The following is a 19,340-nucleotide window of genomic DNA, read 5'->3' on the forward strand; positions in this document are numbered from 1 at the left end:
TATTTTCCTGATGTGCGGGAGCCATGCACATGGTCAGCTGAGTCCAGTACTGAGGTTTATTCTTGGCCAATGGCGTAGCATCAATCCCCCTTAAGGGAATAGGAATCTGCAAAGGCTCCAAGAAAAAACCACAGCGCCTGGCAAACTCCAAGTCCATCAAATTCAGAGCAGCGCCCGAATCCACAAATGCCATAACAGAGTAGGACGACAATGAGCAAATCAGAGTAACAGATAAGAGAAATTTAGGCTGCACAGTACTAATGGTGACAGACCTAGCGAACCTCTTAGTGCGCTTAGGACAATCAGAGATAGCATGAGAAGAGTCACCACAGTAAAAACACAGCCCATTCTGACGTCTGTGTTCTTGCCGTTCAGCTCTGGTCAAAGTCCTATCACATTGCATAGGCTCAGGCCTTTGCTCAGAGGACACCGCAAACTGGTGCACAACTTTGCGCTCGCGCAAACACCGATCAATCTGAATGGCCAAAGACATTGATTCATTCAGACCAGCAGGCGTGGGGAACCCCACCATAACATCTTTAAGGGCTTCAGAAAGACCCTTTCTGAAAATTGCTGCCAGGGCACACTCATTCCATTGTGTAAGCACAGACCACTTTCTAAACTTCTGGCAATATACTTCTGCTTCATCCTGACCCTGACATAGAGTCAGCAAGATCTTTTCTGCCTGATCCACAGAATTAGGTTCGTCATAAAGCAATCCAAGCGCTAGAAAAAATGCATCTACATTAAGCAATGCAGGATTTCCTGGCTCAAGGGAGAATGCCCAGTCTTGCGGGTCACCACGCAACAAAGAAATAACAATCTTAACTTGCTGAATGGGGTCACCAGAAGAGCGGGGTTTCAGAGCAAGAAACAGTCTGCAATTATTTTTGAAATTCAAAAATTTAGATCTATCCCCAGAAAACAAATCTGGAATTGGAATTCTAGGCTCTAACATCGGATTCTGAACTACATAATCTTGAACAGCGAGTTGATCCACACAAGAGGACAAACCCTGAATATCCATATCTACTCCTGAGTCCTGAACCACCCAGAGGTTAAGGGGAAAAGAAAGACAAAACAAGCAGCAAAGAAAAAAAAATTGACTCAGAACTTCTCTTTTCCCTCTTTTGAGATGCATTAACACTTTGTAGGCCAGCTGTACTGTTATGGACCTGGTGGTTAGGAGCACCCGAAATGACCTGATGGTTAAAATGGAAAAACCTGGGACAAGCTCTGAGGATGTGGTAACTCTACTGACCGCAATCCCTAATCCTATCACACACACTAGAAATAGCCGTGGAGCGTACCTAACTCTCCCTAGACGCCTCTTCACAGCCTAAGAGCTAACTACCCCTAAAGATAGAAATAGCAGCCTACCTTGCCTCAGAGAAATTCCCCAAAGTAAAGGTAGCCCCCCACAAATATTGACTGTGAGTTAAGAGGAAGTAACAAACACAGGAATGAAGCAGATTTTAGCAAAGGAGGCCGAATCTTCTCTAGACAGACAGAGGATAGGAAAGGGAACTATGCGGTCAGTATTAAAAACTACAAAAACCACGCAGAGTGTGCAAAAAGACCTCCACACCGACTCACGGTGTGGAGGTGCAGCTCTGCACCCCCAGAGCTTCCAGCTAGCAAGGAAATATCATAATAGCAGGCTGGACTGAAACATAGCATGTACTGAGAAATATATTCAAAAACCAATGAACAGCAAATGGACTAGCGAGGACTTAGCTTCTGCTGGAGTAGACAGGTCATCTGAGAAATCCAAGAGAGATCTGACCCAGTACTGAGACATTGACAGCTGGCATGAACTAACGACCTAGGCAGAGTTAAATAGGGAAACCAGCAGCAGCAATAAACGAGGGCAGCTGAGAAAGCCAACCTCAAAGATCAACAGTTCCACTTAAAGCCACCAGAGGGTGTCCAAGGACAGAACTCACCAAAGTACCATTCACGACCACAGGAGGGAGCCCGAGAACGGAATTCACAACAGGGTACTAGATTCTGGATGGGACATTGATCCAGGGAACTAGTCTGATTGCCATGTGTATAGTCAGGAAGATATTTTTTCCCTTAATATGGGACAATTAGCATCTGCCTCATTAAGTTTTTGGCGTATGGATTAACATGTTAGGTTGTATGTTGAACTCAATGGACCTGTGTCTACCTTGAACCATAAAAACTATGAAACATAGAATAGACGTAAAAAAGGCACTACTGGAAAGATAAATATGGCGCAAACAAAATAAAGGCACAAAACTCTAAATATTCAACAAAAAACAAGCACAAAAGCAATAATGAATTGAGCCCATACTGATTTATTTAACTGGAACCAAATCATGGGACACTACGTCCTAGGAACAAGATTACAGGCTGTGGCACAAGCAAACTAGACATCAAAGAATAGTACACCAAACCACCCAAAAAAATGCCAAATAAGGGTAAACATTTTAGCACAAAGATATGGTATGCATACCACTATGACTTCAATACTTACAATGACCAAACAGGATGCCGGTGAGGATGCCCAAAATGATAAATATGATGCCCAATATTACTATCAAAGCCAATGACAGCCAACCATGGCTTTTCTTTGGATGTCGTCCTGTTCAAAAAATGAGAAGAAACTGACCACATTCACAATAAAGAACTGATTGTTAATCTAGGTCGTAACTTTAACAGATAGTAGAAAAAACCTTTTCCATTCCTTGCAGGTGAGAAAAGTGACTGCAAGAATAGAGACGTTTGCACTGCAGCACTAGTCTTGTCTTACATGTCATCAATAAGATTTGTCATGATAGGGTAGAATCTAAGCTGTCATGGCATCAGAAGATATGACATTAGAGGGAGCAGAGCTTAGGAAAGATAATGAGTTACAGTGATGTCACTTTGGGGTACGGGTCACAATATTCTGAATTAGGAATGGATTTCAAAGGTTCATACTGACAAGATGTACAGTAAATGAGGATTACCATCTTATAAAGCAGTGGCATCTGCTAGATAATGCCATTACTTGATCATTGGTGGGGATCCAACCTATAGGACCCCTGCCAACACTTTATAAAATGGGATTAAGAGATTATCTGAATGACATTTATAAATATAAACGGTATATAGGTAACGTTCTGGTTTTTTCTCACCTATGTGGCTAAAAAATGTTTCGTTGAAGTAAGCTGAAGATGTGTCCATATCTAAGTGGAAAGACAAAGTTTATTTGATTAATTGATACTGAAAGGTCTTTCCTATTTTCATATGTACAAGGTTAAGGAAACTTGACATTGACTTGGTTGCGATGCAAACAAATGATGTAAGGTAATGTTCCCTACATTAATATGCCAGAGGTTCTTGCACAATATTTTGAACTCCCTCTTTCATATCTTTGCTATACTATCTTGTGCCACATATTGACCTAGTATTCTAACCCAACTTATTCTCACTACGTCTCTGAAATAAATGTCCATTTTGATAGAACCTCAGACTGTTTAACTCTTCTGAACTTTTTGCATTCTGATCCAGCCATCCCTGATTATGCTTTAGGCTCTTATTCTGTCTGTCATGACCCAACTGTCAGGTGACCCAGGACCAGGGGCTCCTTCCTTGTCCCTACTACTAGGGAGCGCCCTAGCTCGCCCTATTCCCCGGGATACTTCTGAAGGTGAAGATGCCAGGGCCGCCGCCCTTGCCTTATCTCCTGAATCAGCTTTCTGTCTGTTCTCTTACCCCACCCAAGGAAGAGGGACGCTACTGTGCACCGCAATACACCAACCCAACAAACAAGGCAAGACAAACAAGGATAAAAGAAAATACCAAGCATACAAATATTCACTCATATATAACAGTGGAATACACCAGGGAGTGGAGGACGGGGGAATAACCAAAGTAAGAGGAGGGAAGGGAATTATCACACTTACAAACCAGACAACAGCCACAGATAACTCCTCTAAAACTCCTTCTCATATAAACATCTCTCCTCCAAGCCATGCACCAAAAGCTAGCTTTGACATGGGTTTGAATCAGGACCTAGATTATATAGGGGATGGGAGTGGCTAACCGAGCTCAGCTGAGAGCTCATACTCCCAGAGTTTCCAACATGGCCGACTAACACCTGTTCTGCCCAAAGAAATAAACACCATTTTAAAAGAAGGTGAATTGCTTCTTTTCAGCGCAGGAGTAGAAGCAATCAGTTGCTGCGGTCCTCTGGCTCCTCTCAGTTGTGGTAACCCCGTGTCTTTTTTAGTATTTCTTTGGATTTGACGATGGCTAGTTTAGTTTTTCCTTCATCTGGCTGCACTGATCAGCTTGTCTCTGCAGAAGGAACTTAGGATCCATAAAGTGAAGTCCAGATCTTTGTCGAGGGTGAATATCAAGGTGCTCCTTAGACTCTGCCTAAAAGACTGGCCAGCACAAAGTCCAGCTCCAAACCCATTTTGTGCTTAAGGTTTCATTACACTGTTCTTCTTAAATCAGTTAGAAATCAGTTAGCAGATAGTATGTGATACACAACAAGACAAAAGAAAACGTCTTAGGCCGGGTTCACATTAGCATTTCTGTGCGCAGCGTATGATCCGCATACATCCGCATGCGCCATGCGTACATATCTTTAACATGGTGTACGCAGGGACATGTGTTTGCATATGTTCGCATGTGGATGCGTCGTTTCATGGTGTGCGGCGATGTCGGCGATCGGAACATGTTGCATTTTTTGAGGCATCAAATATTGTGCAATCGCCCGCATGTGGATGATTGCGGATAAGTGCGTCAAAAAACGCATTACTGTCTATGGGAACGCATTGGTACGCAATGACATGCGTAGGCATGCGTCCTATACGCATGCGTACTTTAGACTGCGCATGTCCAGAAAATGATGTCACCGCCTCTACCATGTGCATAAAAAAGGCAAACGCATGCTAAAACGCATTTAAACGCATCCACGTGCAGCGTTTTTGTTTGCGTCATGCGTAAGATGGTGTGCAGGCGTAAGCATGCTTTTGCATGCTTTTTGGTATGCATTTGCGTATGCAGATGATACAATGTGCACAGAAATGCTAATGTGAACCTAGCCTTAGTCTTGAAGAAAACATGAGTTTTGCAGATGCTTCATTATAAGTAGATCAGCAACATATCTAACACGTCCCGCTGTCTTCAAGTCTGTGTCAGGAAGGATCGCCCTTTACTTAGCCAAAAACTAAGCAAAATAAGGATATAAGCTATCTAGAAACTCTGATGATAAGAGCATTGCGGAAATGAGTGTAAGGAAAGAGGATGAAAAATATGAAGATAGAACAATTTTACATTAGAGAATAAGAACTTATCTTATACTTCAAGTTCCTATTTCTTAAGATTGAGTGCTAAAGCAGAGGAAGCAAAGACTTGCTGAATCTCAAGGGATTTAGTTACTATAAGTTTTCATTAGGCCATTCAATCTGCCCTACAGACCAAACGATTTGCCTATATGTATGAGCAATCAGTGAATTAGATTTTAATTCTAAACTCTGTTGGATACTGAAATAACCTCTTTGAGTTAGACATTATTTTCGATACTTGTCTTTTATTTCACAGTACCCACTTAAAACAAATTATAAAATAAGGATATAAAAACTTAGTGGCCTCACCTAAGTTCTTTTTTTCAAAGACTGTGCAATGTTGGTCCATTTGGCATACAAAAACTGTAAAAGCCCTCCAAGGATAGCAGGCTGGCCATCATCATCCTACTGCTCAACCCAAAACCCTTAAGTGCTCATACATATTGGATGGCCATTATATATATATATATATATATATATATATATATATATATATATATAGCTGTTGGAAGAGTGATGCTTTGGCTGACAGCCATCTCAGCCGATTCTACTGAACACAGGAGCACTCATTCTGCCAAGTTCTCCTGTGTTCTCTATGAGAAAACCACCGACTGACATGTTGGTCAGCGGCTTATCTCAGGGAGAACAATGCTACCGGCAGTACGAAATCATATATGCATGATTGACATCCCTTTTGACCATCATTTGGCCGGCACCCCCATACACTTTAGACTATCAGCCGAACCCATGAATATCAGCAAGTTCAGCTGACATATGGCCAGCTTTATGTTGACTGTTGAACAAACCATCCAATCTGTTCATTGAAAATCATTGAGCAGGGGGTTGGACCAGATGACCCAGGAGGTTCCTTCCAACTCTACCATTCTATGATTCTATGAGTGAGTAACCTAACATGTATCCCTTTGAACATTTCTTGACTATGCTTGATAGCGCAAAGAAACAACGTTCACAAAAATCTGCTTCCCATGGAATGCCTTTTGTGTGATAAGTGAGCTAAGATTCTACAGGTCAAGATACCGTAACTCATAGACTCTATGCCCGACCAGGCTTTGAAGGAAGTAAGTGGTGGGACAACTAAGTTTTATATTGCATATTTGGCTTTTGTATCAAGTGGACTGTCATGCTCACATCTTGACTGGGTGGCGTGAGCGAGGGGATTGTGGCCCCAATGTGCCACAAACCAGACTACCCTGGAAGGGGCATGACTAGCAGCTACCTTGGTGTTCTCTGGAGCCTCTGATGGTGAGGTCAGGCTTGTGTGGCAGGTAGCTGCCAGGTACCACTCCAGGGTGGTGTCTGGCTGTGGCTGCTGATCCCACTGGGGGACGGAACACTAGGACTGGAGCGGGCAACGGGCTCAACTGGCAGATGGGCATGGCTGAGACACAGGCAGGCGGGAATGGCTGAGACACTGGCAGGTGGGCACAGCTGAGACACTGGCAGGCGGGCATGGCTGAGACACTGGCAGGCGGGCACGAGTGAGACACTGGCAGGCGGGCATGGCTGAGACACTGGCAGGCAGGCATGTGTGAGACAGTGGCAGGCAGGTACGGATGAGACACTGGCAGGCGGGCACAGGTGAGGCCCTGGCAGGCAGGCACGGCTGGCACTCTGGCAGCACAGGCAGACACAGCTGGTACTCTGGCAGGACAGATACTGACTTGGTAGGGACAGTAATAAGGGCAGGTATATGGAAACAGGTAGGGACCTGTTCGGACTGAAGGGTATATGGGAACAGGTAGGGACCTGACCCGCAGGTTGCAGAACGAGAGTAGAGCAAGACAGCAAGGCAAAGCGGATGCAAGGCAGAGCCACAAGAGGCAGAGCCAAGACCAGAGCCTCAGGAGGCAGAGCAAAGAGCAGAGCCAAAGGAGGCAGAGCAAAGAGCAGAGCCGAAGGAGGCAGAGTAAAGAATAGAGCTGAGGAAGGCAGAGTAAAGAACAGAGCCGAAGGAGGTGGAGCAAATGACCAGAACCGCAAGAGGCGGAGCAAAGATGAACTGCAAGAGGCGGAGCCAAGAGCAGAACCACAAGAGGCGAGCCAAGAGCAGAAACACAAGAGGCGGAGCCAAGAGCAGAAACGCAAGAGGCGGAGCCAAGAGCAGAACCGCTGGAGGTGGAGCCAAGAGCAGAACCGTTGGAGGCAGAGCCAACTGCAAGAGGTGGATCCATGGGCAGAACCGCAAGAGGTGGAACAAAGAGCAGAAGTGCAGGAGGCAGAGCTAAGAGCAGAACCACAGGAGGCAGAGCAAAGAGCAGAAATGTAGGAGGTGGAGCTAAGAGCAGAAATGCAGGAGGCAAAGCTAAGAGCAGAACCACAGGAGGCGGAGCAAAGAGCACAAGGAAACACACAGTGGAATAGGAAAGGCTACAGACAGGGATACAAACGGACACAGGTAGTGGACTAAGTTCAGACAGGGTCTGTAACGGGACAAGGCACAAGGACAAGGATTCAGACCAGGGTACGAGGCCCCACTGGGTGGCAGAAACAAGAGACACTGGACACATGTACAGGCCAGGGTACAAAGACCCACTGGGTGGCAAAAACAAGAGACACTGGACACAGGTACAGGCCAGGGTACAAAGCCCAACTGGGTGGCTGACACAAGAGTCACTGGACACAGGTACAGGCCAGGGTGCAAAGCCCCACTGGGTGGGGTGGAAGAGTAATAGCAAGACAGGACCTGGCACCTCAGCAGCAAGACACAAACTGAAGAAGTAAGTTGCTCAGGCATCCCTCTAGGGGTGGGAATGCTTTAAGTGCCTGATGCCACTTGGCAATTGGCAGGGGACACCTTAGGAAAGTGCACACAGTCTCTATAAGAGCCAGGGAGTGCCGGCGCCGCTCTCCTATGCACACAGCCAGGAAATATGCAGAGAGCAGGCAGGAGACATGAGGCACCCAGCATGGAGCCAGCAGAAGACAGAACTCACAGCATGGCCCGGAGTAGTGAGTAAGTTGGTGTGTAAGGCAGGTGCAGGATGGGAAGCCATGCAGTGATGCCGGCAGAGTTGTTACATGAACACTGTGAAATAAAAGAAAAAGTTCCAGATATCAGGATATCTACTTACTTATATGTTGCCTCTGTATGTATGAAATACTGCATATGCCTAAGTGATATTTCCAATACTAAGACTAGTGATGCCACTGCTACAGGTTTACAAACAATCTAAATTCTGGATCCTCCTTGGGATGTTTGGGACAGAGGCCTTTCAGGCCTGCGTTTTCCTCTCATGTCTACTCTTTATTCTAAGATCATTGGTTGTGGAGTCTTGGTGTGGTCGGTCATCAACAGACAAAAGGAGATACAGAGGCTGTGTCTCCAATTAACCTTACTCCCCAAAAATAAAAAGAAATCAAGAAGTTGTGTGAAACACAAAAATCAGCACCAGCTAAGGGTAAGTCACTATTTTATCTTTTTGATAGCAGGGATGGACACACGCAGGAGAAGTCTCCAACAGATAATTTGTTAATTGCAAGGAGGATCACCTGCTAAAAACTTGTTGGATTAAAATATGAGACTATTTCCACCCAAGCATTTTCCCTAGTATCATTCAATTGGACGAATCCTTGGCTTTTCGACCTAGTAAACGGCAGGAAATTTGTAAAACACTTCTTGTTAATCTGAGCAAATCGTTTTACTACAGGGGCAAATCTTCCCATGCATGTGAAAGTGATTTCAGAAAACGCATTCACAAACATGGGAAGCAAATTAACGCAAATTTGCCAAATTTGCCATAATATATTGATGGCATCTGACACATGTGAGAGTCTCTCTTAGAAGCCTCAACTGTGAGATCATTTTCCACATCCTTTTTCAAGTGAAAACATTGTGTCACCCCACACCTGACATCCAAACGACTATTACGAACTCACATATTTCCTTTCTATGGTGATGACAGCTTATGAGGCCTTTGGGACATTGTGCATGCTGCAATGGTATCTCCGGATTTCGTAGTAAATACTTTGCTCAGCAAAACCAAAAAACGTATATGAAGTAAATTAGAGTATGAAAAAAATGTGATTGAGCATTTGCTATATATAAAAAAAGGAAACTGTGGGTTAGAGGAATTTCCTATTTACGTTCTATTCATATTTAAACATTTGGCCCCACAGCAAGGAAAACATTGACATCCATGATGGAGGTAGAATTCGATAAGTTAATACTATCCTAGAGCTGTGCTTTACTTGGCAATTTTACAACCCTTTCTACCCTTTTGGTTTCTCACAGGACTTTTTATCCAGTCTTTTCTGATTCAAAAATTTAAAAATTGACCAGATGTGCAGATATAAATGTGTGATCAATCTAGACAGCTTCATTGTCAAGGACTTTGAAATAACTGAAGTGTAAGGAGAGGAAGCGGTCATAGGACAATAATGTATGTAAACATAGAGGGAAGGGGTGAGGGAAAGATATCTAATTGTATATCACCCCCTCTAAAGTAGCACACTCAACTTAGTGTTTTGTGCACAGACAGAGACGATTTTAGAATGAAATGTACAAAATTACCCATTGGTGCCCCAAAACCCATTGTTTTTCACTCAAAACACGAGTGGCCATGTTTGTTATTTTTAACCAATTTATAGAGCCTGTACAGTTTTTAGTATGGCCACCAGACAACCACTTTAAAAAGGTTTTCCAGTACTTAGATATATTGATGATCTATGCTTAGTGGGGGTCTAATGCATCAACAGGGGTCCACTCCTGACACCTCCAGCCAAAAGGACTATAGCAACTCTAAGGAAACTTTACAGCCAAGGTGAATTACTTTCACAACTGACAGACTACAAAGAGAATATTTGGTTTCGAAATACACTTTGAACTCACAGGAATTATTCAATATGAACAATTGAGATAAAACGAGTTATAGTGTACAAAAAAAAGACAAACTAAAACCATGACCAATTTGTTTGTGAAGTTAGAAAACGCTTTGAATGATGAACTATACTAGAATAATGATGCAATATATATTTAAAAATAAATTATGTCACCAAAAATATCATACTCAGAGGCTTGTGTCTAATTGTCAACTCTTAATTTTCGAAGACAAGGCATTTTCTGAGGAATGGGGTGCTTAAAGTGCCAAAAGTAACTGTATTGTACAAAAGAGGTCAACACTTAGCAAGACTTTAACAGCATAAATTGCCTCTCTCATCGGCAAACTCCAAACACTTGATAACCATGAGGATTTATTCAAGATAAATCAAAACATCACCACAAGCAGGCTCGGACTGACCAACAGGGGAGCAGGAGAATCCTTTGGTAGGCCCCTGTCAAGGAGTGCTAATGAGTAGTGCTGCTACACTTGATTCACAATTTGCTGAAAAAAAGTATATTCAAATCATGAATTAAACAAGCTAGCTAAATTAATATTGGATATAAATTAAAGTAAATTTTATGTTATTTTTGCATGTAGCTGAACAGTGGGCCCCAAGAATCAATGTTACAAGTGGGCCTTTGCCAGCCCAGTCCGAGACTGACCACAAAGATCTATAAACTTGAGGAGGATCTTATCTTTAAAAAGTCACAAATATGGGCAAGAGACAGACTGCACTAAATTACTGAACAGTCTAAAAGTTGGAAGAACAATTCCCCTGTATGAAACCATTCAACCACTTTCTTTAAATCATTAGAGACATAACACATATCAAGGCCACACCACACTCTAACCGAGAAACAAAAAGGCAAACAGCCTCAATAGTTTGTATAATCTAAAGAAACAATCTGTTGACTATAACCCAGCCTTTAATACACAAGGTTCTATAACAAACCCCCAAACCAACAAACATTTAGAGGCTACTATCAAAAAAGGATATAGTCTATCAGTCTGTATTTAAAGGGTTAATAATCCACATAATATGTAGAATGATATGCACGTTATTGGTCATATCACAAATGACAACACAGAAATGTTAACATTGAAAAATATGCAAAGACAAAACAATAAAATGCTGAAAGTGGAGGCAGGGAAGTAGAATGTGAATGAAGTGGAGTGTAAATGTAATAGATTCCAGGGGACAGCCAGGGGGGGGGGGGGGGTTAGAGAAAGGCATTGACCCCGAGCACCTGAATTAAACCTATGTAGGTGTGGCTATATGACCCTTCCCCTATAATCCCATTGGTCAGTTGGGCATCCCAATTAGTGCATCACCTGGGGAGTGGTGGAAGGGAGGGAATTGGGCTCTGAGCAGTATTTCTCTCGAACTTTAGCCATATGGGCTCCACAGTCAGAGGCACGTTCTTTAATTAGTACCATGCCTACCAGACTGTGGAGACCGGCGTGTCTTAAACAGTGCCTTCCCCCCTCCCACCAGTCCCGTACTGAAAACACTGACGGACTAGATGGGTTGAAACAGGTCGGTCACAGTTTATTAATTACATAAGCAGAGAAAGGCACCTACATGTTATAATGGGCTCATCGCCGAAGGCCCTGTCTGGGACAGGCGAACAGGCCAATGAGCGGTTACGAACCTTTGCCCTTCTCCACATCTTCCACCACGGAGGATCATGTATATGACCTACACAGGACTCCGACCCCCACCCATCAGCATTAGGGCCTGTTCGACTCCGTCCTGTAAGCTGGACAAAAATATGTCAAGACCAATGTCCGAGAGGTGAACTCCATCCGGTCTTAATAGTGTCAAGTTATCTCCTTCCAGCTGGTGGTGGCGAACCACAATACCACATCTTCCCATCACAAGTTTTGCCATCCGCACGTTGATCTTTCTCCTTGCATATTTTATGGCTTTAGCATCCCTTGCTCCATGCCAGACGGCTCGTGGTACTATCTCTGACCACACCCATATCATATCTGGTAGAAGGCAGGTAAAATGCTCCATTTCTGTTGTCATCACTGTATAGAGCTCAGCGATTTTGTGTTTGCCCAAATCGTTGCCACCGGCATATAACACCAATATCACCGGCCCTTTGGCCCTCTTAGCGATGTTGACTAACTCCGGGAAAATATGTTGCCATTGGAGCCCTCTGATACCTCTCCAGTTGACCTCTAGTCCTGGGAAGCCTAGATTCTTCCCTTGCAGCCGAAGCTCGGCCCTTTTTTTACCTTTTTGTGTGTAACCTCTTCTCATGTACTGCACCATGGAATCAATGATGCTATATAAATAAATAAATAAATAAATAATAATAATAATAATAATAATAATAATAATAAATGTATGGAAACAGGTAAAAAAAAAGTCAGTAATAGTGATGAGCGAACATTCTGGGATAAGTTGTTATCTCAGCATGCTCGTGTGCTGACCGAGTGACTTCGGCGTGCTTGAATAATATGTTGCGGCTGCATGTCTCCCAGCCGTTCGACAGCCGCAACATATACAGGGATTGCCTAACAAACAGGGAATCCCTGTACGTGTTATGACTGTTGAACGGCAGCGAGACTTTGAAGTGTGGGGACTGCACACTTGGGACACTCGGGGTTAGCACCAGAGCATAATAACCAGATTGAGGCAAACAGTGTTATTCTTTGGTAAAGCCAAATTGTTCCAAAGAGGAAAAACATTGAAAAATCTTGAATAAGGAAGAAGAATAAAGCACTATGTAATGTACAATGGTTGGAAATTAGAACCAACTTCTTCCAATAATGAACAAGAATAGACCCAGGGGTATAACAAACACGGTCGCAGAGTTCGTGACCATGACCGGACCCGTGCGGGTGAACGGTCTGCTGACGCCAGTGGTCACAATCTTGCACCGGGGCTCATCGGACTCTAGTGAATAGACCACTTATCAAACATACAAGGATATGTGAATGTCCTGCCTGACAAAATTATATATTGTGATACGGGAAATCAATAGATGTAAATATAATGCCGTACCATCAATGCTACCCCCATATAATTATGGAGAACTTCATCTTTCCAATAAGGAATTAAATTAAATGAAAGGTAAACATGAGGCAGGAAAGGTACTGACCTGGGTTTCAATATGCTGTGTGGGGCAGCAGGCGCACAAACATAATTATGAAGTAATAAACAATTACCTATTGATGAGATTCTTACATATTTTATTAAAATGAGTTTGTCATCCTCCCCCCCAAACTAAAATTGAACTATTTAGAAATTTAAATAGGGGTCTTTACCCTTATAAAAATCATATTTGTACTATAGGTTTTGTATGTTTTTCTTTTATCGTTATTTATCCTGCCCATTACATGCCATCAAGCCTTATAGCAAGATGTTGTTATTCTTATGAAGAGGTCAGCTAGACTGCAAAACACGTAGTTATAGACATTGTGAATAAAGACATGTATACTTTTAAATATTGTAACTGGGTCTACCAGCAGTGCAGAAACTGTAAGGCTGGGTTCACACTACGTTATGGGCGTCCGTTAGACGGACTACATTACACAGCTGCATAAACGCGGTGTAACGTAGTCCTTAACGGCCGCCATTAATTCCTATGTCGAACGCATCACTAGCGCACGCCCACAATAGGCGTGCGCTAGGGATGTGCCGTCATTGAGTGACGGACCCTGAGACGAGGGCTGCAGCATTTCCGGGTCCTTCACTGCTAGCGCAGATAGAGCTAGCAGATGCTCTATCTGCGCTAGCGGGCTGCCATACTTACGTTTACAGCAGCCCGTTACCGTATGTGTTGAACGGGCTGCTGTAAACGTAATGTGAACCCAGCCTAAGTCCACTTCCTTATGCTGAAACATTGCATATTTCAGAAAACTAGGTGACTACTACTGTAAGCACTATATTGCTAGTCCTATGAGCAGGGGTGTACATAGAAATAATGGGGCCCCATAGCAGAAGTCCTAATAGGTCCCCACACAACAAAATAATATTCAGCTCGGTCACCAAAGAGCATACCTCACAACTTTTCAACTCTTACAAAGTTATGTTGCTCTTTATGAAGCCCGTTCGTGTTCCCACAAATTAAGACACCCTTCTCATGGCCCCCATAAAGTATGAGGCCAACAAAAGTGCCCTTCAAACAGTATGATGCACCACAATAAATTCCTCCACAGTACCCTCCACACACAGTATGATGACCCTACAGTACCCCTTCACCACAAAGTATGATACCCCCACAGTGACTCCAACACAGTATGATGCTCCCAGTGACCCCAACGCAGTATGATGGCCCTGGCACTGCTCTCCACACTTTATGATGGCCCCCAACACAGCCCTCAATACATTCTAATGACCATCTGCAGCGCCCCAGAGTCCTGGTCGTTGCAGTATTTTCGCTCTTCCACAAGGGGGAGTGATGGCACGTCTGATGGCACTAAAGGAGTTCACCTGACCAGGTATCACAGTAACACACTACACTTCACACTCCGGCCACCAGGGGGAGGAAAAAGGTTCTATGTATTAGGCCACTCCTCACACTCTGGTAAAACTGGGGGTTGGATAAGAAGTTAGTCAGAAAGCAGCCTGGGAGAGTTCCAGGGAGGACCTGTCAGGTGTGGGATCCTGACAGTGGCCTAGCACGAGACAGATCGTTACGGAGCTGCGCCTGCACTACATAGCGGCAGTCTCCTAAGGAAGGACAAGAAGCGAAGTAGATTGTGGAGAGTGAGAATTGAAGTCACGGCGCAAGGAGACAACTCCAGAAGGAGTCCTGCCATAAGATCGGTAACATCCTTCTGAGGCGCGTAGCCGGTGGCCGGAACACCGAGGAAGTAATAGGCTCTACGCATTACTTTGAACTACGGCAGGGCAGTTAACTTTAGGTTGGCTGTCTCACCTTTACACCTAATGAAGACAACAGAGGCAATTGTGGGAGAGGGGCGTCTCTAGGGTCCCTATAAAATAACTCCAGGCCTATCCCGTCATACGGGTGCGTCCTATCCATATCATCTGGGGGATGGAGAGAAAGAACAGAAACATACACGACAGTTGTGAGGACTATACCGTGGTGCTCAGCAGGGAAGTACTACAACACCCAGGCGCTAGTAGGTAGGCACTGATTTCCACCTGTAAAGGGAACTCTGGATGTGCCTTTGGACCGGCCAGTCTCAGCCAGCCCTGTTAGCAGTGCTCTGGATTGTGGATGCCGAAGCCTTCAGTAAAAGGTAAAGAGACTGCAACCCTGTGTCCTCGTCATTTACTGTGACCTACACCATTACCATCTACTCATCAAGGGAAGCCCTGGGGACATACTTCACCTGTGGGAAGTTACAGCATCTAGCTGCCATTCCATCACCCCAGTGGACCCCTAGCAGCGTCGGTCACCCTGACCGAATACCACAGGTGGCGTCACGAACACTTGACAAACTCTCACCTACACCTTTATTTGGGCGCCCCTTAGCAGGGCCACGGACCAGGTCGGGCCACCGTGACACCCCTAGAACCGAGACCGAGGGACCCGGTACTGAGTACCCCGCTGCCCTGCATTTGGGGGCCGCTCCACATCCATACAATATAATTGTCTTTCATACAATATAATGGCCCCCACAATCCTGCAAACAGTATGATGGCACCACACAACCCTCCACACAGTATGATGAACCATACGTCTCTGTATAATGACCCAGAAATCATATAATGGCCCGCACACTATATAACTGCCCCCACTAGCCTTCCAAACAATATAATGCCCACCATATAGCCCTCCTATCAGTATAATGACCCCCACACAAACCTTAATGCACTATGATGGATCTCGCACAACTCTCCACTCTGTAAAATGGCCCACATACAGTATATTGTCCCCAACTAGCCCTCCAAACAGTATAATGCCCCCCACGTAGCCCTCCAATCAGTATAATGATCCCCCACACAAACCTCCACACAGTATGATGGAACCCACACAACCCTCCACAGTGTAAAATGTCCTACATACAGTATAATGTCCCCCATTAGCCCTCCAAACATTATAATGGCCCCAACATAGCACTCCAAATAGCATAATGGCTCCAACATAGCCCACCAAATACAATAATGCCTACAGGTAGCCCTTCAAATAGCATAATGGTACCCACATAGCCCTTCAAATAGTATAATGGCCTCCACATAGCCCTTCAAACAGTATAATGGCCTCCAGGTAGCCCTTTAAATCACATAATGGTACCCACATAGCACTTAAAATAGTATAATGGCCCCTACATTTCCCTCCAAACAGTATATTGGCCCCCTAAATAGCATAATGGCCACCACAAAGCCTTCCAAATAGCATAATGGCACCCAAAATGTACTCAAGGATTTAAAAAAAATACCTCCCCCGCTGCTCCAGAGTCTCTGCAGTGTGTGGTCTGAAGCTCTGCAGAGTGAGCTCTAGTGACGTCATGGCGCTCGCAGTTCTGAGATGTCAGAGCTCAGACACACAGGGATAATGATGGAGGAGAGAGGGTTGGCTCACTGTTACATCATTGTTTTCAACTGTATCTGCAACCAGGAAGCAAATAAAGTTGAAAGCTTAATACTCGGTGCCGGCGCTACACTGGGCCCCACCTGACTCATGGGCCCCATAGTGGCCGAGTGGTCTGCTGCTGTTAGCAATAGGCCACTGTCTATGAAATATGTTAAATACATCAGATATATAGATTGCTACTGATCTAATTCCAGAGAGAACCTGAAAACCTAAAAAGCATAAAAGGCAATATGTACATCCTTCAGTAACACATCTGAGCTTAGAGAAAAAAAAATCTTTGGATCCCCAAGACTTGGATGTAACCAAAGAGTGGTAAACTATTATAATAAGCTGGTCTAAAAAAGATCAAGTCAGGGGAATTTTTTATAATCATGTTAGCAATCATGTCATTTGCAAATCTTCTCATCTCACAAGGAACCACGGAGCTCAATTAAAACACTGCCGATCCAGTTTCCATCCTGGGGACCACATCAACAAGAATCTTAAGTATGTTGGAAGTCGCAAATTCATCCTGGTTTTCTTTCATTTATAATAATGTTCTACTTACTTATTTTATAAGGTTAGTTATAGAGCTAACAAAGACCTTGCTCTAGGCTCATGAAGTCCAAAACACTGAAACAAATGATTCCATAGATCCGAAACGTTCTAGAACTGAAGAAATGTCCTTCTCCAATTATTATCATCTAACATTATTATGGGTCACTACTCTATTTACTTTTTTCCTCCAGTCATTGATATCCAATCCTATAATTCTACCTTTCACTCTACCTTTGGTTGGCACAACATCAAAATCCTGTCTCTTACATATATTTCTTGTTACCTGTATTGGATTCATCCAACGATTGCTCATAAATATTCTTCATTTCTTCCAGGGATAGCACGCTACGCCTCCTCTGATACTTACTGTCTTCTGTATGAGGGATTTTGCTCACTTCTGAACCACAAATACATCACGTGCCCAATCCCATGTCCATTTGCTCTCTCGAACTTCCTGTAAGCCGTGAAAATAATAAAAATCAGATAATGTGTAGGAAGAACAGAGGAAGTTGGTGGAAAATGCTGATTTTTGGTATTCAGGAGGGTTCGATTCCTTTTAATATACTAGGAGTGGCCAGTTTTACATTATTTTTTTGTATTATTCTTACACTTGTACAATAAATAATAAGCACTTTTGAGTATAGTCTTAATTGAAATTTTGGGTTATTTTATGTCTACAGCTCCTATTTAGTCAGTATATAGTTGTTAGTGCTAGTATCATTGTTGGATTTGTAGCGCAACAAATCAATATTTTTCGCTCTATCCTTCTCTTTTTATTTTCATCTACATGCCAATTTTTCACCCTCGATCGCATATTCACATTCATTGGAACAATTGCGGTTAACTCATATGTAGAATTGAGCTATTGATTTCTAAATTTGTTTCCAATTAAGATCGGCGGCGAATATTTTATTTGCAATATTCGCCGAACACAGCCAAACTTCATTGGAGTTAATGGGAGTAGAAATGACCAAATATGTTCATAATCGATCGTCAAACCAAAATTTGTCACAAATATGGTAAATTCAGATTCGGCCACTGATTCCGAACATATTCGCTCAACTCTACATATGTACTCGTCAATATATTACTAATGAAGTAGTAGATGGCAGAACGGGATATGAAGGATTGCATTGCCTGCCGTAGGTAATTTTGCCTGCTACTGTATCGCTACACAATTAAAGATGCGAGATGGAGCAAGAAAGTATAATGGGTGATGTTACACAGCCCAGCCTCATTTCATGTTCTCAAAGCGGATTGGGTGATAATGAGGAAGAGGAACAGGATCTGGTTGCCTGTACTACAGACGGTAGTACCCACACCACCTTCATCCCATCTATTCAGCTTGGATGGCACGAAGATGAGGGAGGACAAGGAGGAGGACAACATGGACTGTCATCCTCTTGGTGGGAACAGGAAAGTCTTGGCTGCTGGCAGTCTGGCACACATGGCTGAGTTTATGTTCAGCTACCTTTCCCATGACCCTCGCGTTATACAAACTTTGGCCAACAATAATTACTGGTTGGTCACCCTTCTAGTTCCAAGCTAGAAGGAGAACTTTACATCTCTCCTTCCTGTGGTGGAGAGGTCTAATAAAATGTTGCAGTACCAAAAGGCCCTAGTTGAAGAATTATTTAACAAATTCCCATCTGGCAATGCTGACGACAGAGGTCACAATTCCTTGGATAACCAAGGAACAGAGACGAGGAAGACACACCAGATGAAACAGTGGCAGGGAAGCACTATCAAACCACTGGGGCAGATTTCTCAGACTATCCCATCACCTAGGCCATGATGCGCTGGGTACTCTGACAAGGAGGGAAAAGTATCAGCATCCTCCGTGATTCCTCTGTGCCTTACACCTATTGGGTATCCAAGCTAGACACGAGACATGAACTGTCGCTCTATGCCTTGAAGGTCCTGGCCTGCCTTCCGAGTTTTGTCAGAGCGGGTTTTTTAGAGCCGCTGGGGGTATTATAACCTATAGGCACATCCACCTGTCAACTAAAAATGTTGACAGGCTGACTCTTATCAAAATGAACAAGCTGGATTCGGCTAGCTTCTTAGGCTAATCTACACCACCAGATGACAGCAGCAGAACTTAAACTCAAATTCAGAGTTTTGGGGTTTTT

General features: G+C 43.7%; 1 protein-coding gene across 2 annotated transcripts in view; it reads right to left on the reverse strand.

Annotated features, from left to right (window-relative positions):
• The window catches only part of LOC143773333 (CD209 antigen-like protein C), a 68,967-nt gene extending 51,305 nt beyond the window's left edge, over window positions 1-17,662 (reverse strand). Inside the window, exons 1-3 of one of the 2 annotated variants that reach the window (XM_077260808.1) lie at window positions 17,492-17,662; window positions 3,147-3,197; window positions 2,504-2,611 (exon numbers count right to left, since the gene is read on the reverse strand). In XM_077260808.1, the coding sequence (XP_077116923.1) occupies window positions 2,504-2,611; window positions 3,147-3,197; window positions 17,492-17,534 (202 nt within the window). In that variant the 5' untranslated portion in view covers window positions 17,535-17,662. The remainder of the gene's footprint in view (window positions 1-2,503; window positions 2,612-3,146; window positions 3,198-17,491) is intronic. The other variant, XM_077260809.1, reaches the window with a different exon arrangement.
• Window positions 17,663-19,340: the final 1,678 nt, after the last annotated feature.

Source organism: Ranitomeya variabilis, chromosome 5 (genome assembly GCF_051348905.1).
Source record: "Ranitomeya variabilis isolate aRanVar5 chromosome 5, aRanVar5.hap1, whole genome shotgun sequence".
Lineage (NCBI taxonomy): Eukaryota > Metazoa > Chordata > Amphibia > Anura > Dendrobatidae > Ranitomeya > Ranitomeya variabilis.